The sequence below is a fragment of the Epinephelus fuscoguttatus genome, linkage group LG23 (assembly GCF_011397635.1).
Source record: "Epinephelus fuscoguttatus linkage group LG23, E.fuscoguttatus.final_Chr_v1".
Lineage (NCBI taxonomy): Eukaryota > Metazoa > Chordata > Actinopteri > Perciformes > Serranidae > Epinephelus > Epinephelus fuscoguttatus.
In genome coordinates, this window is record NC_064774.1 from 17,723,318 (window position 1) to 17,746,061 (window position 22,744).

Sequence of the window (22,744 nt, forward strand, 5' to 3'; positions counted from 1 at the left end):
TCTTTCTTCCTTTTCAGAAAGTGCTCCTGACTCTCAAGATATCAAAATGTCAAATCCGAAATTAGGATTAATTTGGAGAAGATGCCATTCAGTTTGATCTGCACCCTCACAAACCTGCAGGAGCATCACATGAACTTGGAATAACGGGGTGTATATGACAATGATGTTAATTAAAACCCTAAATTTGAGGAACATTGAAAGCCAAAAACCCAGAGAGAATTTCAGCTGAGCTGGGATGGCATGCAGTTTACAGTCTCTTTATAGCCTATTAAAGCAGAAGGTCTGATTTTATGAGCGACATTAATCTGTGGGCAAAGAGCTAAAATGAAAAGCAGATAAGAAAAAAGAGAGAGGAGAAGAGTATTTTCTTCCAAGACAGCAGAAAAGGTGGATATTTAGAGAAAAGAGCAGATGGGAGGAGAATTAAGAAGCGAGGTGTGAAGCCTGTTCTCATCAGCATAGATTACACACTGGCTTTTATCAGAGCATCATCAATTTGGCACATTTATAACATTCAGCCTGCAGAATACACACCAATCTGAGACAATGAAGAGACTGCCGGAGAGATAGTCAGAATACTAACCTCATAGGTTTCCCATTTTTGGACGGATCTGAGAGCGCCGATCCAGTCCTCCATTTCCTTCCTGCTCTCGGCGCATAACATCAGTTTGCGAAATGGAGTGATCACCTGAGACACAAAAGAAAAGATGCAGTGATATGAAATATCACCTTCAAAACCTGAGGAATATCTCATCTGCAGCCAAATCTATGTACCCTATCTATGCATTTCTCATCACACCACATTCATGGGGAGCTACAGCTACGCTAGCAGCTCTGTGAAGCTAAATGCTAACATTAGCATGCTAACATTCTCACACTAACAATGCTAACACGCTTAACATTTGCTAATTAGCTCAAAACACAATGTACAGCTGAGGCTCATGGGAATGCAATTAGTTTCGCAGGTACAGTATAAGGTTTTGGGTGGCACGTTGGTGCAGTGGTTAGCATTGTCGCCTCACAGCAAGAGGGCCCCTGGTTTGAATCCCGGGTTGGGTTTCAAACCCCAGGGTGGGGGAGCCCTTCTAAGCAGAGTCTGCATGTTCTCCCCATGTCAGTGTGGGTTTTCTCCAGGTACTCCAGCTTCCTCCCACAGTCCAAAGACATGCAGGTTAATTGGTGACTCTCAACTATCCGTAGGTGTGAATGTGAGTGTGAATGGTTGTCTGTCTCTATGTGTCAGCCCTGTGATAGTCTGGTGACCTGTCCAGGGTGTACCCTGCCTCTCACCCAGTGTCAGCTGGGATAGGCTCCAGCCATCCACAACCCATAACAGGATAAGCAGTGACAGATAGTGAGTGAAAAAATTGAGTATAGATTTTGGATAAATCATAATTTTGACTTAATTTTGGCGCAAGATAAAAAAAAAAAAGCAATCACCAAAGTTATCAAATTGATCCTAAAGTTCAACTAGAACAATTAGTCAATCAAAAGAAAATTAATCGCCTACTATTTTGATAATCGATTAATCATTACAGTTATTTTTCAGGCAAAAATGTCAAACATTTGCTGGTTCCAGCTTCTTAAATGTAAGAAATTGCTGCTTTTTTGTCATTTATGATAGTAAATGAAGAGTCTTTGGGTTTAGAATGTTGGTTGAACAAAAGAAGTAATCGGACGTTTTCACTTATGACTCTGGGGAACTGAATTTTTCCCAATTTTCTGACATTTCATAGACTAAACAATTAATCGATTAAGTGTGAAAATACCTAGCAGATTAATTGGTAATGAAAATAATCATTAGTTGCAGACTTTTTCTGAAGGGAACATGAATGTGTGTCACAAATTTCATGGCAATCTATCTAATAGTTGTTGAAACATTTCACTCAACACCACAAATGTGAACCTCTTGGTGGCGTTAGGGAAAACTTAAGTCATTGGTAGTCATCCTCTGGAGACCATGAATACCAAATTTCCTCGCAATGCGTCTCACAGTTGTTGAGGTATTTCAGTCCGGACCAGAGTGGTTAAGATCCAAGTTAAATCTTAAGCTTTAAACTTTTCATTTGTAATCATTTTCCATTGAAAACTGAGCCAAATGTTAAGTTTTAAATGCTTACATACACATTTTCAGATAAGTTGTTGCTCACCGTGAAGCTGTTGTTGATATTCTTGGTGCTGGTCTCGGCCACACTGGCATCGGATAGGTCCACTTCGTCAAAAATCAGGGACTGATGGAAGACAAACAATGCAAACATCAGCTTTTCCTTCTTTTCTCGCACCATATCCAGGTGCTACACTTAGCATAATCACACCTTGTCTTTTCCCTGACACCTCTTAATCACACCTCAATCATTCTTGACTGTTTCCAACTTGTAATTTTGGTTTCACAGCTCAATGAATTGCCTTTTGCGATGCTTACAAATCCCAAAAACATTTCCTTGGGCTCACCTTGCAGTCTTTGGCATAGTAGAGGGTCCTCCCTCTGAGTTTGAAGTACCTCCTCTTCCACCTCTGGAAAGAACTGGTCTGCTTTAACAGGATTCCCTCCTTCACACTTTTCTGTTGCGAGACAGAAAGAGGACAAAGGGGGAGAGGGGAAAAGAAAGAACAGATGTTAGTGCATCCCAATGAATAACATAAGTGAAAGGTATTCTTCATGGAGTTCACACATTGACAGAAGGAGATCAGTTTGGATCTGGTCACCGAGATGGCTTTTTTCTTTTGTCTTTCGCTCAGATGAGCAGAGAGGTGTTGACTGATTCTGTCAAGATCAGAGAGGCTCACAGACAGGTTTACTTAAAGGACAAGACCTATGTCAGATTTGAGAAAGTCAAGGAACCTCTTTACCTCATGTTTCCAAAAATAGCATCAGTTAAATATTCAAACAAGGAAGATGTGTTTGGTTATCAGTATGCTTGTGTGTCGACAGCAATAACACGGTCCTGTACTGCGATTATGGGAGTAACAGTGATAAACTGATGCGACAGGTAGGAGGTGCAGCCATCCGTGTCTGCATGCAAATTATAAACACGTCCAGAACGCCTGATTTGATTTGATACGGTCGATTTCATGTTTGACTTCATCCTCGTCTGTGTCTCTGCTCATCATGCACTCATTCTTTTTCTCTCTCTATTTATGAGTACATGCCCCGAGAGGACAGAATGCACCAGGGGTAATCAATTTGAGATGGGACATCGGGGGTCGCCATGGTGATCCTCATTTCTCGAACAAGAGGATGGAGGATACCCAGGCTCAGGCACATACACACACCGACAAACGCACCGATGCAATCTTAAGACTCTGATCACGTTACCGACGGCTCCCTCTCCATACCTCCGTGTTTATCACCTACTCTAGCAACATCCCTGCATGAGTCGCTGCCGCGGCTTTCATTAAATTGGCCTCCATTGACAACCCCGTGACTTTCCCATAGAGATAATCATGTGCCTGCATCAGGTGTGCATCACGTGCCGTCTGCATACTCTCATAGGAGAATTTTTAACGTTGACTTCCCCTGGGTTTTACACACACACAGTGCGATAAAGTTGGAGTGGATAAACTGGAAATGTTTGACTGGCGACATCCTCTCCTTCCTTGAAGCAGGAATGTGGTTGCTAAAACATTTCTTGTTAAAAAAGTAAAGAGCAACCGTAGAGAAAATAATAACACAAATATTTTCAATATTCTGTAAAACCTGTCACACATTATGAGATACTACAGGAAGTGACTAATCATACTGCTATTTTGCAAAAGCCTCCAGGACAAATTCCTGCCTACTGTAATCAGCTAACACAGTAAATAACGTCATCTAATTATCACCAAGGTCCGTGATGTTCTTTTCGTAATCTGTAACGAAGCAGCTTGCACAACCTGCACTGCCACCACAAACTGTGAACAAAGGTAAACTTTGTCTTAAGTGTGTAAACATGTATCAGAGATGTTGAAATAGAAGGTTTAAAGACATTAGTGTGAGGTTGCACGTATCAGTTGGAGATACAAAAGATGGAGGACAAGAGTTTACAACTTCCATCTGAGACCTTAATGTGGGTTTCCCAAGTGTTCCATTTCAACATGTAGAGGTCTACTTTATTTATAAGTCTGGATGTCAGCTTTTCCAATGCAGCCAGATGACAAAGTTGACAAAACCAGGAACTGACCAAGGGAGCAAAGGAGGCCTTCCATTCACACATAATTAGTTTGCGCTCCAGCATGACCGCAGTTTGAATCCATTTTGCATCTGTGGAACTAAGATATCTAAGAAGTGAAGGATCCCCTGAGACAAATAGACAAGGAGTAAAGGGAACTTTGTGATTCTGACGATTAGGCCTCACAAAAAAGCATTTTAAGTCTTGTGTGTGATTTATCCTGGCTTCATACGAGAGGAAATCTCCACTAGTCGCTAGGCTAATTTATACAATGTGTGCTGAACATACAATGTGTTCAGCATGACAGTTGTTTTGTCTGTGAACCTTTTGAGTTGTAAACCTGCCAAATTATGTATTGTTACCTTTGTTAAATGTTGCTGTTGTCCCAGGCTTCATTTGAGTAGAGGAAAAGATCACCACCTGCCACGCTATTTTATACAATGTAAAATGCCATAGGCTTGTGCTAGTAATGTTAGCATGTTGTATTTCTTTGGAAAACGTGTAAGACAGTTTTGTCAGTGAACCTTGTGAGTTGTAATGGAGCAAAACATTATGCAACATTACCTTTGTTAAATGTTGGTGTTGTCCCTGATTTTATATGAGTAGAGGAAAAGGTTGCTAGCTGCTGGGCTAATTTATACAATGTAAAATGCCATAGGCTTGTGCTAAAAACATTAGCAAGTTGTATTTGTGTGGAAAATGTGTCCAGATAAAGACAAGTGTTTGTCTGTGAATGCTGCGCGTTACAGTGAAGCTGATTTGTGTACTTGTGTTTGAAATTGTCACTATTAAGCCATGTTTAATGTGTGTTTAATGTGTGTTTTGAATCAACTAAACTTTACAGCACTTCATAGAAACCCTGCTGCCAACTAGTGTTCTGGACGAGCAATTGCAGAGTGACACAAACACACCACCACACAAGTATAAATGCTCACAACGGCATAGCTACAGTGTAGGGTCTGCCGCATGAATATGAATCTCACTTTAGTTTGACTGTGTATAATTTTGATGGTGTCCAGTAGACTCTGTTCAAGACCTTAAATTAAGATCTCTGGATATCTCTTGGCATTTTTTAACATCAGAGTCCAGTCCTCTTCTGTATATGATGTGCCCAGATCAGAGTCCCACACCCCTTTAAGGGTGGAGGCAGAATTGGTTTAATGCTTAGACTGAGGATAACACTATCTCCAAATATAACTTGTGTAAATCATTTAGTTTCAACCCACAAGCAAATAAACTTCTGAGCAACTGTATTCAAATCTGGTTATTTTGGCTGATGGTTTCTTGGTTGTTTCATGGTTGCAGGCCAAAATTCCTATATCAGAAACATTAAAGGCTCTCAGGGAGCACACGGCTCAGACTTTTATTGACGTGTAACACAATTTTGCGGCCACGGAATGAAATGACAAAGAAGTGCTAAAAGGAAAGAGGAAGAGAGGGGTAAAGGATATTGTTTTTGTTATCTCCAAATCACGAGCACACTCCTAAATTGCACCGTAATAAAAAAAAAAAAAAAAAAAAAAAGAAAGGACAGACAATGACAAAAGACTCCCTGCTTTCCACAATAAAGGCATGTTGTTGATCTAGTGCAATCAACCAGAGTTCTCAGCAGGCCTTAACCCAGAGCAGTTGGCTCAGCAGTAACTTGGCAGGGTCTCCACAGTGGTGCATGATCCGGGAAATCTGCCCTGAAGGAAGAACTCAAGACTCAGACGGGAGGTTTGCCACCTGCATGACAACTACCAACAAGCCAACGAGCTGACAGCAGGACAAGAGAAAGTGTGTGAACTTCTAAATGCAAGACAGAAAGTGAAAGTGTGTGTGACAAAGCAAAAAGCACAATGTGAAAATGGCATCAAGGTTCTATCTAATCTGGGTTTTCTCCAAGTACAAGACTCTTGAAATGACAAGCGTAAAAGGGACCTTAGTTAATGTTACTCTACACAAAGAAGAACTGATGTATCGCTGGGTTTGGCATTACCACAAAAAGTACATGTATATTCCACATTTTCATTTCCTCATAAACACAATGGTAATTCAGTAAGTTACAGTTACAACAACCAAGCTCTTCCCCATGCTCTTGAAAAAGATAACTGATACAACCTACTGACAACTAGTCTTATTTATACACTACAGTTTCTCAGTTACATTACCAAGCTAAATGAACTAGAGTGTGGTGAGGTGAGGTGAGGTGAGGTGAGGTAAACTTTAAAGTCTCTAAGGGGCAATTTGAGATACAGTAGTCATGAGTGCAACAAATCAGACAGTACAACACACAGTATCCAGTATCAGCATTAGCTTGTAAAGTTGCTGGCTATGGGCATAAAATCTCAACACCTTTTTACAAAGGGCTGTGTCAAGTATTAAAATATCGACTAGGCCAAATCTGATAAGCTATTCCCATATCTAATCATGACACTTTTATAACGTGAGCTATTTCTTCATTTAAGACCGATGGATTAAGCGTTTTGGAATATTTTGTCAAGCTAACATTCAATGGCACCAAAAAATGCTTCTAATCCCCAAACTAAGGTATCAAAAAACATTGATAACATAGTTTGGGGAGGGGTCCAGATTTCCATGGGGTCCAGATTTCTCCTTAGTTATTAGTTCAAGGTCCACACAGTTTAATTTCAGCACCATAATTGCATTTTGCCATGTTGTAAAGCTAGTTTGCTGTCTCTGTCAAGTAGTCACTCACTCTACAGCAGGAAATGGCACTTCAAATTAAAAGCTCTGTCCTGGAAATTCACCGTACTTAAAAATAAAGTGTTTTTTACAAACTTGTGGTCCATTCAGAATGGACCCGTGATCCATTTTTGGACCATGACCCACCAGTTGGGAACCACTGGTATAGAGTACTGCAGGAATGAGTCCTAAAACACTGAAATGAGTTAACATTTTTGCACGCCTGGTTTCTGCCAATGGGTTTTTTGGTTAGATGCCTGAAATAAGGTCTGTTGTTAACACAAGCTAAGAGACATTCACGTTATGTTCTATGACAAAAAAAAATATGTCAGTAAATACCCCACTCGTGAATTCGGAAGCTTTACGTGTCTTAAAAAGGATGGTTGCTAACAAGTAGCTAAATTAAGTTACTGAATGTAACCACCCTAAACACGACTCTACAGCCTTGTTGTGGTGGTGACATTGAAGTCATGCAACCGTAGTGTAGTTTGTTTATAGCCTAACGTTAGCCTTAGCATTTAGGCTTCAAAAATCATAAATGTGGCGTTAATTAGTGGAGATTGTTGCTTAACAAAACTATAGTGAACCATTGTTAGCCACAGAGCTTATTTTCTGCAATAGTCCAAAATATAATGAAAAAAATCTGACTGGCTTTTCGTCAAGGGAACCAAAGTGATGCTAATTTCAATGTTGGCCTACAAATAAATGTCATCCTTGCACCACTCTATTGGCTACAACATCAAAAATGATACGCAGCCGAATTGCTATCAAGTTGCTAACTAGTGCTGTTGCTTGTACTAGCTACTGACTTGTACTTGTACAGTACTTAGGTTTATGTTACTTGTCTTGTCTGTCAGCTTGTAAGCTTTGTTTCTCACATCTCGTGCATTACTCTTCTGGTAGAGAAGTTAGCTTGTTAGCTAACTGCATTTTATCCTACAGTAACTAGCATGACCATCGACTATTATCTTGAACGAGTGGTCTTCCTGATGGTGCAATTTGAGGTAGGTGTTCCCACTTCTTTCTAACTGTCTTTAACAATATCCTGCCAATCTTTAGATCCCTGCACCTTTGTAATCCCTCTCCTTTCCATAGATTTACATCCCTATCTTTTCCTCTCTAACTCTGTTTCCCTTTCAGCCGCATTAATTCTGTTCCCCTCCTCATCTCACTCATTTATCTTACTGGTTTTATCTCTTTCCTCTTCATTTTACAGTCTCACTTTCTTTCTGTCTGTCTTTGCAGTTATGGCCTTGGCTGTCTCAACAGCAGGAGTAATACAAGTCAAAGGTACCCCTGGAATCAAATCAAATTCAGTGCTCCATCACCATTTCATTTCTCAACTCTTATCTCTCTCTGTGTGTTTGTGTACGTGTGTCCATGTGATATCCTGCCTTGTAATGACACAAAACGCTTCTAGTGCTCCCACAGTGCATGTGTCTGTCTCAGAATAAATGTGCTTTTGTCCCCAGAGGGAGAGCAAAATCTCATATTGTCACACTGTTAGAGAGAGAGAGAGAGAGGAAGAGGACAGGGAGGATTGATGGTGGAAACCATGACAGATAGCCCAATGGTACGGATCATTAGTAGGAAGAGATAGGAAAAAGAAACAGAGCTGTGACAGCAGCGAGGGGCGAAGATAGAGGAACACAAAAAGGTACGATGCTGGAGTTACAACAAACAGGGACTCTGGGGAGTCTACATGAAAGCGAATAAACAAAAGAACAAGGAAATGCCTTGAGGAGGAGGAAGAAAGGAGAAAACACACAAATAAGGTGTAAAGGTCTCTTTGACTGAACCACCTGACACGTTGGAGATAACGGCGAGGTGTAACACACTTCTTCCACCAATCAAGCTTATCCGTGGTTGCCACAGCAGCACCAACAGGATCCGTCAGTCAAGAAGCTAATCAAAGTGGTTTTGTTTGACAAAAGCGGCTAATGACATAGCAACCAATGATATAGCTGAAGGACATACAGTACTGTAAGTCTGACCCAACTCAGGATGTTGCAATCTAACTTACAGAGGCTGGTGGCTGCTTTTTAAGTGTCATATCACTAATCCCCAGCTGCTAACATCTGGCTGGGCTAGCTTACTTTCCTGTGAAAATGTCTTTTAGCCATTTAGCAAAATACAAACTATGGAAAATACATGCAACCCCATGAGCATTTTAGTTTGGAATTAGTACTTGAATCTTTAGTATTGAAAGTTTAGCTTTAAAAAGTTGCCCTTTTCACACCTGGTACTATCATGTGTCTTGGCTGATCCAATCACAAGTGGACATTTCTAAGTACAACTGTACGCATGGTGATCCAATCATTTAAACCGTTGCTAATGTGGTCTGGGACGCATTTGACGCCATATCTTTTGCACTGGAAAAGATGCATCCAACAGGGACTACGTCATCAATGCAGGACGTTTGTTTTGGTAACAGCATGCTAATGATCTATGACTTGCCCATTTTACTCCGAGTTGGACGAAGTGTTGCATGACCGTCCACTGTTTTGCCCTTCGGAATAAAACACGTTGGCAGCACAGTGGTGTAGTGGTTAGCATTGTCGCCTCACAACAATAAGGTCCTTGGTTTGGTTCGAACCTTGGGGTGGGGGAGCCTTCTGTTTGGAGTTTGCATGTTCTCCCCATGTCAGCGTGGGTTTTGTCCAGGTGCTCCGGTTTCCTCCAATGAACTGGAGGACTGGTGACTCTAATTGCCCATAGGTGTGAATGTGAGTGTGAATGGTTGTCTGTCTCTATGTGTCAGCCCTGTGATAGTCTGGTACCCTGTCCAGGGTGTACCCCGCCTCTCGCCCAATGTCAGCTGCGATAGGCTCCAGCCCTCCCGCGACCTCTCACGGCATAAGCAGTTATGGAAAATGGCAAGAATGTGGACATATTATATATATATGCAAGGAGCCCAAAAAGCATCTACCTCATAGACCACCACTGTAAAAGACACATCTCCATTGAACTAAATAGGCACCATCTTGGCGTCAGATATCTACCGGTAGTTATTATTGGCAGGGCCTTTTGACCTTCTAGCATAAGTGACATAGGCAGTAATGAAATCTGAACACAAGTGTACAGCTGGAGACGCATGATAGACAAGTGTGAATGGCGACATGTCTCGGCTGTCCACTTGTGTTTGGATCATTGAAATGCATGTTTTCGATGCATGTTTCCCCCTAAACAAACCAAAAGAGGACCTAACTCAAAAGGAGTAGCTAGTAATCAAAAGCTCAATTGAAATTTCAACTAAATAAATGATTAAAAAAAAAAAGTAAGAGACAGTCCTGGCTTAATCAGAGGACCGATGGTGTATCAACCTGGTATCCTTCTTATAACAAATCTAATAGAGGTGTTGGTAAAGCATCAGTATGCATCAAGTAGGGCTGCCAATTCTTCAGAAAGGTATTTGTTTCTCAAGAGTGTAGGTGATCTTTTCAAATGGAATGCAGCTGCCCATTTCCCAGAACCACCTGGCTATGGGAAGATGGGTATCGGACTTCCACGTCATGGCTATGCACTTCCTGGTAATGCTCAAAGCTTGTTCCAAAAACCTCTTTGGAAGTTTCGTAGAGAAGCGCTCATGGTTGTAAAGTTCCCCAATAGGCAAATTTGTGTTCATGTTACTACCAGGTGTAAACAGGTTTGATAAAATGCTGTTGAGCCCATACCCTAGAGTGGAACCCAAACTTCTCTATCAGGTAAAAGATTTGTGTATATGTGTGTCACTAAAACCAAGACTGTCGGATACAACTTGTACAAACACACTGTTTTAGAAGGGTGTTTCGAATATTTTATCCACTATTTATATCATGAGGGTAGACTAATTATCACACAAACTACAGCCTCACAACTGACCATAAAATAGAATCAAAACTCTACATCATCAGAACATAATAACCTTCATGACGGGAGGATTTATAGCCAAGCTGATGTATTCGACTGTGTTAGCTTTAGCTAAATTACACTGGTATATAATGAACAACATACAAGGGAAGTAATAAACGAACCTTGAAAGATACCACAGTTGAAGTGTGCTCAATCACACGTAGAGCAATCCAACTTTATTCCCATTCACAGGATAGAATCGACCATATATTCACCTTGGTCTCATTTCATGAGTCATGCTCGAGCTGCACAAAAGAAACGACAGCAACTTAGAAGAATTAACCCTGAAATCTCAGAGACATGTTCTTTTTATTATGTGTGCTCTTACAGATGGGGATAGACGCTTTTGTGGTGACACTATTGAGGCGTTATCGACAAACTAAGCAGGGTAGATTTGATTTGTATGGTGGAATCTACATCAGCATGACTGCTTTAACACGTAACTATCATTTAGAGCTTTGGAATTAAATTTGCTCATTTTACAGGCAATTAAATCTGCAAAGTGCAAAGTTTAACCACATACACAGGATTGCTATGGAAACAGGAGATATAGAATCAACTGCTTTTACTCAGGGTAGTCATATTTATGCACACAGCTGCAACATGTGTGACCTTCTCGCAACAACTCCTGGGCCATTTCTACACCTTGTAATTTTAATCAAGTTGCCTGATTAAATAAGCGCAAGGTTTCCTTCTGGTTGGGTCGCTGCAGAGGGGCATATCAGCAGAGCAAAGAAAGCACACGTGTGCTGTACATATGCCGCATATGCACAACATATAGCGATGCAAAGGTCAGGTTCTGCACCAACGGTCATACTGTAGCCGCACCCCTGATGGTGTTTTTCTCGCGTCTCTTCTCCAGCTAAGAGATGTTGTCAGACAGATCAGTGTATTCATTAGAGGACTAATTACATCACAACAATCAGCCCCAGCAGACCTGATCTGCACACATACACTCACACACACACAGAGGAGCTCTGAAGTGGATATGCACACAAGAGCACATTAACACATAAACTTACTCATCTGCAAAATGTGCACACAGTCAAACAGAGCTCTGAAGTGCACCCACACACAATCTGACTGATTCAGCCCTTTCCCTCTCTCGTTTCTTTGAGTCAACTGCATTAAACAACCCAAGCGAGCGCACACACTCAAGTACGTGTCCATCTACCCCAATCCCGCCAAATCACACACACAGCCCTGCACGACTGATCAACAAATCACTGGAGTTTGATTTATTTCCTGGACAGCTGAGTGACCTGAGGACCAACATGTGGACAAGTTTGCAAGCAGAGAAAAAGCGCACCGTCATGCAGCTCCTTGTCATCAGGTGCAGAGCTCTGGTAAGGCCCCAAAACATTTACTGCAAGTGAAAGGCTGCCGTGTTTCCTCACACCACTTCTCCTTCTCTTCCTTCTGTTATTTCAATAGTCTATTGTCCTGTGCACGACAGGTTTGGCTGAGCTGGCTGCGCCCCTCGGTGCATCCAGTGCGCACAGCAGTCCACGGCGATGTGGCACACAGATGATGACTATTGCTATTGGCTGCATCTTACGAACATCTCTGAACACATCAGAAATGTAGCTATAAATTGTATTCGGGCTCGGGTCGGATTCGGTCAGCTTTCAGTGAAAATGTAGTGTAAAAATAAATAAAATCCTATTGTCTGTCCTGTTTATTGCTTGGGCACTGTTATTTACGTGACAACACCTGAACATAACACACACACAGACACACATTGGCTGTTTGTTTCTACCTCTCCCCTCGCTGGAAGTCTCGGACCTCCAGCCGCCCGCCTCCGCCTTGATTAAATGCTGAAAATAAAATAAAAGAGGGAGACAGGTTTTTCCTATTTTATCTTATTTTGTTTTATTTCTCCCTCTCCTCTCGCTGGAAGCGTTGGACCTCCCGCCTCCCGCTCCCGTCTCAAACACGGAGGTCTCCCTCCCCACAGTTGAGCACGCCCGGCCTGTTGAATAGCCTGTAACCACTGTGTGACACAAACTCAGTGTTTTGGTCATTAAATGTCGGGCTCGGTTCGGACAGAAATACGCTGCCCATGTCACACTCTAACACACACACACACACACACACACACACACACACACACACACACACACAAACACACGGAAAACCGGACATTATCATCAGTTTATAAAACCCCCCGGACGCCCCGGACGGGACGTGAAAAATGGACATGTCCGGGCAAAAGAGGACGTTTGGTCAGCCTATCTTAATGGAAAGGTCAGCGTCAAATGGGGTCGAAGTTCAACAAAATTGAACTTTCGGCGTCACGTCAAAATGCCAGTGAAGCCCACAACGCAACGCCGAAGTCGCAAAAGTACCCCGATGTCAGCGTTAACGCCAGCTTCCATAGGAAAACAATGGCACAGCGGGCATCAAGAGATTTTTAATGCTTAATGCTCCTTGTTACGTCACTTTCCCTCGTTCAGTCCTCATCAAAACGCCTGCCATTTACGCACCAGAGCCCAAACTCAGCAGGTTGGGTCCGGCCCAATCTGGCTCAAGCAAGAGTTAGACGTGATTCAGTGTAGTGAACATTAGCTGCCACTGATAAGGGCAAACAGGGAAGATAAAGCTATTTAATACGACCAACTTCTCTTCTTCTTTGCAATGACAGAGTACAGGAATAAATATCTATGTGCTCAGAGAAAAGTTCCTCCTATTCATGGTACTGACAGTTTGATTGATTCTTTTGTATTTAAATGCTGCAAAGTTATGAAAGCTACACATTTCTAACAGGACATTATGTGACTGTCGGAACATTTATTGTTGTTTTGTTGGAGAAGCTGTGAGTGTTTTATTGTTCATGGATCCATTCTGACTTCAGACTACTGTTTAAGGCTGAGAAGATCAATCTATCAGTTATTTTTTCTCAGTTAGCTGATTCATCCTGCAACCTATAAAACAGAACTATAGACAGAGTGATGTCTTGAGTATCAAACACTCAACCACCCCTCAAGGATATTGTCTTAATGTCAACAAATCTCACGAAAAGACGGAAACAAACAATGAATTGATTCTACTGACAAGTACTTTCTGTATACTCAAAGCCTGACACAGCTTGTTTCTCTTTTCAAGTGTTCCATAGCTATTTAAAATCTATTAAAAAATCATAAATGAGCTACAGAGTAGAAAAGAGTCCCTACTATATACTACTATAATGTTTCTTATTCGGGACAACTTCCCAAAAGAGAAAACACTCAGTAAACACACGAAATTGAGCACAATTTAATCCATACATTCAAATAGTGTCCGAATAAATATTGCATATACCGTCAGAGCTACTCGAAATTGTAAGATATTCTTCATTAACCAAAATAAAATAATAAATAAATAAAAGCTAACAAATAACGTTTATTGGAAACAATATGCTTTGGGGAAAAAAGATCTTGACATGTGTCTGGTTATTATGATCGCATTTTCGCTGCGTGAACACAACCACATAAAACAATAATATTTTTAATAATAAGTTCATTCAGCATGTATTTTTGGTGCCGACTGAGGACAATAGCAAAATTTCATAAATTAGTTGACTTCTCCTGCACATCGCTAATGTAATGTTTGTTAAAAAAACATAGGAAAGGAAATTATGGAGCCATTTTTGATTAAAAATATTTATAACTATTTGTGAAGATTTATTTCTTCAACAGAAACCAATGGGCTGAGTGTTTCAGAACGAGCAGGAGAGAGGTGAACGAACACATTGTTAGTTTTGTTCTTTCCACAGAGTGTTATTTTTGTAAAAATAAAATATAAAATTGAAAAGTGACTAAAAAGTTTGTACTCTACCGGCATGATCTCTTCCATGTGTTACCACACAGACGCAGTGCAAATACAGAATTAGCCAGTTCAAATAGTGACTTTAAACCAACACTAAATCACTACACACCCACTGCTGGAGGTTTTTGAGCTACTTTAAATCTGTCAGAACAAAACCACAATCAGAACCAAGACCTATCATCTATTGTCTCTCTCACACACTGACCTCTCTCACCAGGCAGCCCTCCTGTAACTTCTCAATGTGACTGGACTCCAGTTGGTCATCGTGGCTGAGCTGGTCGTCGTCCTCATGCTCTCCCCCCTCGCAGCGAAACAACAGGGGCACTATGCAGCACCCACTGGGCTGACACAACCCCGGCATTGGCAGCACTCACTTATGACCTCACTGTCTGTTCTAGTGAAGCACTATAGTAATATATGTACCTCCAGTAGCTCAACCACTCTCAGACGTAAATGGAAACAAAGTTGATCTCTCTATTCAGATCCGTCTTTACCCATCTTTCTCTTCTTCCACTACTTTAAAAAGGTTTTGTCTACCTTTCCTACACAAACTTTCCTCTCAGTATCGCTCCTTCACACACCCAGCCTCAGCAGTAACGCTCCTTTCACAGCAGCAGCTCCTCACACAATACATTCCTACTTCCTCACTCTCAAACTTCCCCTGCCAGGTAGCCACGCCCCCTCAGGTGTGCTGTATGACACACCTCTTTCGTCTGTGTGTGTGTGGCGCTCTCTCTCTCTCTCTCTCTCTCTCTCTCTCTCCCCCTCTCTTTCTCACACACACACACACACACACACACACACGCATATCCTGGAGAGATAAGGCAGAAAATGCAAACAAGCTCTTACCCTGTATGGCACACACACCTGAGAGGGGCGGTGTGTGTCTGTGTGTGCATGTAAGAACAAGCCTATTTCCTGGGGGCTATAAATAGAACTGGAAGAACCTGTCTGATTGGCAATAAGCGCACACACACGCACACACGCAGAGAGTCAGTCACATCATGTCAAACGGATGGGGAGGTTAATGGCACATCACTCTGCTTATAAGAGCTGAAAACGTCACTACGATCACACAAACTTGTGTCCTGCCAGCCTACAGGAGCTGTGTGTGTGTGTGTGTGTGTGTGTGTGTGTGTGCGTGTGCGTGTGTTCACGTCTGCTGCCTACGCGCCATCATCGGACTGCTTTCAGTGTCAGATCAGCGTCTCATCTGCCAAGTCAAATTACAACGAATATGTGTGTGTGTTTGTGTGCATATGTGTGTGTGTATGTTTTCTGCCAGTCGGCATATCATTCCGTCTTTAATGAGCAGAAACATGCTGTTCCCTGCAGACTCACTCACTGACACCAGCTCTCTCTCCCTCACTGTCTCTATGTCTCTCTCTCTCCGTCGCTCTGTCCGTCTGTCTGCCCCCCCCCCCCCCCCCAATCTGTTTTTTCCTTTCCAAAACCTTCCCTTCCCGCCCACATCTTTCTCTCCATCCAAATCACTCGTGGTTAAAATCAATTTGGAATCAGGTCAAAGAGATTCATTAGCGACTTTAATGAGTCATGCAGCAAAGTTATTATTGTGAAATGACTCTGATGATGGGGATATTATATCTGTGTGGTCCCTTTGTGCTGCTGATACACACAGGGTGTCAACAGGTGTCAGACGTTTCAGTTTAATGCCTTTTCAGACTTTTTGAAGACAAATTTAAACAACTTTCAGACTGATTTTTGGACAAATAATCATTTTGTGAATACATTTAACACTACAAAATGATCACTTTAAACAGTTTGTTGGCCTGTTTGGACCAGACAAAGCTAATCGTGTTAAGATCAACCTAAGTAAAATCTGTTTTTGAGACCACAAATTAGGTGCCGCTGGGATTGCAGATTGTTTATCTGCAGCAAAGGAAGCTAAAATGCTAATGTAATTAGAGTGAAGATGGATTATTCTATTTTGTCCAAATAAAAAAGAGATATAAATCAAGGGGAAGAAAGAGCAGAAGGACAGATAGAAACATCCTCGACATTTTAATTATTCAAATGACATTTGGGACTTGACCCTGATACATTCTAGGTACAAGTGCATGGTGAATGATCACAGAAGAGGACTCCTGCTTTATATGCATACACGACACATTTATACTGTTTAAAGCAGTAACATTAGGTTCATATTTCCAAAAGTAAACCAGATAGAATTAACCCTGTCCTGACCTTCCTTAGCTGAATTTAGCTGTCTTCCAAAACCATTACTGAAATTGATACTTGAGAAAATGAGTTTTTTTTTTGTTTGTTTGTTTTCGCTTAAAAGACAGTTAATGATATGATAAGTATGGAGCCCTTTCTGTTTTTTTTTTTAATTTTATTTTTATTTTTGAGAAACCAGAGTCTCCACCTCTATGACAGCGAGTTAGGGCCATTTACAAGAAGAAACTCAGATGTTCTCTGAGATTGTTAAGTCATAAATTGGAAAGAAAAAACTCAGAAATGTAGTCTAAGAAAATTGTATCTCAGAGAGTATACATGTTTTTGTCTTGTAAGTGTACGACATTAATCTCGGAAATTAATTAGAGTTAATTGGAGATCAACAATCTGGGAGTTTTTATAGGAATATTACCCCCCTCCCCTAGCTCTGTATATACTTTTTTCAACTTACAACGGCCCTTTTACATCATTGTACATCTGAGTAACTGCTTCTAACTCTTATTATTATGTATTAGATTAACAGTAAAAAGTAAGCTTAAGTTTAATGTAACATTTTGGCGGATTTTATCTTATTTAAAATATATCGTCATGGCTGATAAGTAACAAGAAAGAACCAGAAACGCTTAGATAGTCTAAAGGCCCGAACATACTCGGGCAGAACGTATGCGAACGGACTCCATGGAGAGCCGCGCGGACTCAAAGCGGGCGTCCGCAAGCCCTGTGTGCGTACAGCTCGGATTTTACGACCGCGCAGACTCCGCTCCGCGCACCAGTGACTGCTCGGCATGTATTTTTCACATCGCAGGGATTTTTCATGGACATTTTTACAGGAAACTACAACGTGGAAGTGCACTCGACTATGAAAGCCCGAATGACTGCGGACATTCCTCGCGGAGTCTGTTCCGCTTATAGTACGCCCGAGTATGTTCGGGCCTTAAGGCAGTGGTTCCCAACTGGTGGGTCGCAGGTCCATTCTGAATGGACTGCAGGTGACCTGCTAACTTGTCGAGTTTGTAAAAAACACACTTTAATTTGAAGTACAGTAGATTTCTGGCACTGCGCTTTCATTTTGAGGTGCCATTTCCTGCAGTACAGTGAATGACAGCTACTTGACGGAGACAGCAAACTAGCTCAACAACATGGCCAAATGCACGTATGGTGCTAAATGTATTAAACTGTGTGGACCTTGAACTAATGACTACGGAGAAATCTGGACCCCGTGGCTGGACCAGTTGGGAACCATTGGTCTAAGGTCTCCCTTACATGGCTTCTCTCCCTGAGAGCTCTAAAAGGTTTTCACGTATAAAAAGTCCTGCTTAGTATGTAGTGTAACAGTATCATATTGAAAATGACCATAGAGAGATGACTGACAAATGAAGACCTAAAGAGGGAACAAGATACCACACCTACCAAGCCATCAACCCCAATATATGTGACCATCCTCTTTATACCAGCAGTACACTCTACACTGAAGGCCATCTGAGAATCTCACAGATTGTGAGTGGAAATGGGGAGATGGAGCCGTACACCACCAGAACAACGTGTGTGTTGCTGTGAGACTGGCATACAAGATGTAGAACATACACTTGAAGAACTGAGCTCACTCTTCGTGGACACCGATAAAAGAAGTCTTGTCACATGCATGTCTTGCGGGGCCTCAGCTAAATGATGGGACCCTGTGTTGTTAGTTGTATTATCTAATAATGTTTTCACTACTGGGTTTATCTTATATATGACTAACTAACCAACTAACTAGAATGCTTAACTTCACAAGAAGCAGTAAAACTGGGGCACCTGGCAGCTCAGTGGGTAGAGGGAATGCCCCATGTACAAAGGCAATGACCTTGTTGCAGCGGCCGCAGGCTTGATTCCAGCCCACGGCCCTCTGCTGGAAGTCGTCCCCCCTCTCTTCTCCCCTCATGCTTGAAACTGTCCCGTCATTAAAGGTAAAAAGCCCCAAAATTAATCTTAAAAAAAGCAGAAGAACTAAAGGGTATAAGTCATTCATACAATAGACTATTTTGCCATGTTCAGCCCAACATCAGTCTCCTCACTGACTGAGTGGGAGCACCCAGCACAGAGAGCTCTGGCAAAGAAACTCAAGGTGATTCTGCTACAAAGGTCAGCCTTGCTTTTTTGCCTTAACACGATGTGACGTCATCAGGCAGTTCAGTGCCAATACAACATGTGCAAGAGTAATTTGTAACGTGGACAAGGTCAGTGTGCTGTTTACTTTGGGATCACCTAGGCGAAGGATCAAACACACAGACAACGCTGTAAAATCTTATCTAGTAGTGTTAGAAAACCGCCCCACAGTGTTTTGGCATTTCAGCAGCCTTAAAACTCATCAATTAACTGAATTACTCTTATAATACTTCCTGGATTGTTGCTTGTTTTTCTCACTAGTACCAACATACCCCCAGCAATGCATGAGAGTTGACTCTAGGTACACTGAATAGACCTTTATTTGATGATCTAAAGGATCTCTCTGGTGTGTACTCTAAAATCAATTCTTTGTTTTATTGGGAGCCAGTGTAGAAGATAAAATAGGAGATATGTGGTCAGACCTTTTTAGTTTTTGTTAAAACTCTGGCTGCTGCATTCTGAATAAGCTGGAGTTTATTTAATATCTGCTTTGTGTCGAAATTCTGCGCTTGGGCAGTGACTTGTGGCGTCGGAAACCAACGAAAAAAGGCATACTTTAACGTCAGCATGTTACGTTGCCAGTTGCTGTTATACTTTAACGGCGCCTAGCGGTGTTAAGAGAAAAGCGGCGGGACAAGGACGAAAGTTAAGATGGCAGAAGTCTGACTGGGCCAAGCGTGAGGGGTTTTTGATGGGTCCAACAAACACCGACTTTCACTCGAGAGAGCGCTGTCCCGTAAGATTCTAAAGCCAAACCTTGTTCTTTTTTCCTAAACCCAAACATGTGTTGTTGTTGTTGTTGAAGGAAAAAAACATCAATTGGCAATGTTGCACCAACATAGTGTGTTTATATTGAAAGAGACTGTATGTTAACATTAAATTTCCTGTGAAAACAGAAGTGTATCTTGAAAGAAGACAATGCATGTAACAGGCCGAACTTGACCGAACGCAACCAACACACCCAGGGTACCTTGAACATCGTTTGTGGACGTGGAAAGTCCGTGACCAGGCACGTCAGTATGTGACGAGGTCAGAGTGAGAATGTGTTGTGCGAACCCACACAAGAAGGCAACTGGCATGGGGTCGATATGGGCCCATTTTTCATCCCATCTCCTACCCACATGGGCCCCTACATACACATGTAGGCTGGGATTTAGCTAATTAGCATCGCGAAAGAAGTCAATGCATGTAACAGGCAGAACTTAACACAGTGTCCCAGAACATCAACAACAAACGCACCCAGGGTACCTGGACGTGGAAGGTCCATGACCAAACGTCAATATGTGACGAAGTCAGAGTGAGAATGTGTTGGGTGAACCCACACATGTGGGCGATTGTTTTTTGAAAGAAGACAATGCATGTAACAGGCAGAACTTGACATGGCGTCCCAGAACATCAACAACCAACACACCCAGGGTACCTTGCACATCGTATGTGGATGCAGAAAGTCCATGACCAAGTCCATGACCAAGCACGTCAATATGTGACGAGATCGGAGTGAGAATGTGTTGGCTTTGTCAGTCCAGTGAAAAGTGTGTTACGGTAATCCAGCCTACTGGAAATAAAAGCCTGAACCAGCTTTTCAGAGTCTGACTGAGACAAGGATCATCTCATTTCTGATATATATTTCTGAGGCAATAAAATCATACCCAAGTTTTTGAGTATCACATGACAGGAAACGCTGAAGGGGTTTGCTTTTGGGCTCATTTACTGAAATAAGTCTGAGTATCACAATCACTTTGATATATTTTTGAGGAACACAAGAGGAAAATAGTGAACAGTGAATATCTATCTAATCCAGTTAATCTTTAGGTAAATCTGCATGTTACTGAAGAACAAACTTGGTGTATGAGAGACTAATTTTAAAGATTTACAGTATGAAGCTCAGGTTTTTCCTACACATTGGACAGCAGCTGTTTATTCATGAGTTACTGGAATCGACACAGAGACGCTGACAGGTGTGTCTTTGCCAGAACTAATTAAAACCGACGCACGCTGGCTGTAGCAAACACTGAACCCCCTGACCTTTCAAATATGGCCATGTTTCTGTAATCACGAGGCCACGGTGTCCCAGGGCGGACATCGCAGGAATGCTAAATGAAGCTTGCCCAATGTCACCAGCTGTGGTTTGAACAGGAACAGCTGCAGTTGCTCATTTTGTCCAGCAGATGGCAGACTGGGAGAGAGATGGGGGTGGGAAAAAACGAAGGAGAGGCAAGGTGACAGGGTGCACAGGGAGGGAAACAGAGATGAAATGAAATGAAGGCTTAGAGAGGAGGGGGAAGAAAGAAAAATTAGACAGACACATGAGAGGGAATGAAAAAGAGGAGGAGAGGAAGAAAGAGTGGTGCAGTCATTTATATCCGTCAGGTTTGGCTCGGTTTTAACTCCTCACAGCCTCCCAGCTGTGTGCGAGTATGTTGGTTTATAAATAGAAACACACACTGGGTTCCCCTTGTGGACATACAAATCCATCTCTACACTCAGATCATAAAAAGCTCATGTTTCTGTAAGGTTTTAATCACCTGGAGGCATTTGTTTTAAACACTCTGCAACACCACACGGGTGGGGTTTAGCGCACAAGACATCCAAGGATACTTACGCAGCACAGACACACATCTGTGTGCATGTTTAATGTGCTGTTTCATGCCCGAGTCACAAGCAGATGCCACCTGGATCGCCCTGATGATGCAAACCCCACTCATCTGGCACCCGGAGGTGGTTAAAACAAACACAGAGGATCATTTGAGAATAACAGCTGACCCAGAGTCTGGCATTGTTAATTACACATATTCTCTCTTTTTCTCTCTCTGTCTTTTTTTTTGTTGTTTTTTTTGCTTCCTGACATTTTAAACGTGGTAATGCAAAGGCATGCGGGGTTGCCATGGTAACAGCCCGACTTTCGAAATCAACCTTCAAGCTTGTGAAATGTAAGGACACACACACAAATAATAAAAAGTAGAATTTATCACTCTTTTCACTTGGACGTTTTCTCTTGTGTTGATCGAACACGAAAGTCAACCACGCTCCGTGTGTGTGTGTGTGTGTGTGTGTGTGTGTGTGTGTGTCTCACCTGTCCTTGACAACTTTTATCGAGTGAGAAATTCTATGAAACTGCTGCAAGAAAACGGTACGAGACACGACACCGCGGATCATTAGAGACAGAGACGGCTTGCATCATCTGTCGTGCACAAACACACTGTCTGACCATACACACACAAACACAGTTAGAACAAGGCGTGGGAGGACCTTGCACCATGGCGACCACATCCTGTCTCATGTACCTCTGTGCGTTTATTAATAGACGCACACACTAGTGATATGTGCACAAAAATGAAAACAGCCAGCGAGAATGTTATGACACTCTGTCGTACTTCAGATGGACAGATGGGTAGAGACAGCCAGACGCAACACACACACACACACACACACACACACACACACACACACACACACTTTCCATTGCTCTGATAAACAATCAACACACGCATTTCTTCAAGTTGAGGCACATCTCATGTTCGTGTGTTTGCGTGTTTTGGAAATATCATCCAGTTTTGGGCTTCTGCTTATGAGGGGTTGTGCAGTGAAGGACACATAATCTGCTGCTGCTGCTGGTGGTGGTGGGGGAGTGAGGGGGGGCGGGGGGTTGCCTTGGAGCATACGGACCAAATCTGGCTCTGATGCTGCATAATCCTCACACACACACACACACACACACACACACACACACACACACACACACAGCCGAATGAACAGATAAGTCTCTCAGCCAGAAAGAGATAGCTGGTGAAAGAGAGGTGGAAGGTTCCCTTAATGTGCTGATGTGATTAGCGTGCTGTCGCTGTTGTCGCTGATTTGTGATGTTAATC

General features: G+C 42.2%; 1 protein-coding gene across 5 annotated transcripts in view; it reads right to left on the bottom strand.

The window, feature by feature from the left end:
- The window catches only part of si:dkey-172j4.3 (diacylglycerol kinase eta), a 125,174-nt gene that overhangs the window by 44,037 nt on the left and 58,393 nt on the right, over positions 1 to 22,744 (bottom strand). For 3 of the 5 annotated variants that reach the window (XM_049569292.1, XM_049569291.1, XM_049569295.1), the window contains 3 exons: positions 2,452 to 2,562; positions 2,151 to 2,231; positions 584 to 688 (listed from right to left, as the gene is read on the bottom strand). In XM_049569292.1, the coding sequence (XP_049425249.1) occupies positions 584 to 688; positions 2,151 to 2,231; positions 2,452 to 2,562 (297 nt within the window). Of the gene's footprint in view, positions 1 to 583; positions 689 to 2,150; positions 2,232 to 2,451; positions 2,563 to 14,739; positions 15,167 to 21,948; positions 22,044 to 22,744 lie in introns of those variants that run through there. The other 2 variants (XM_049569294.1, XM_049569293.1) reach the window with 2 other exon arrangements.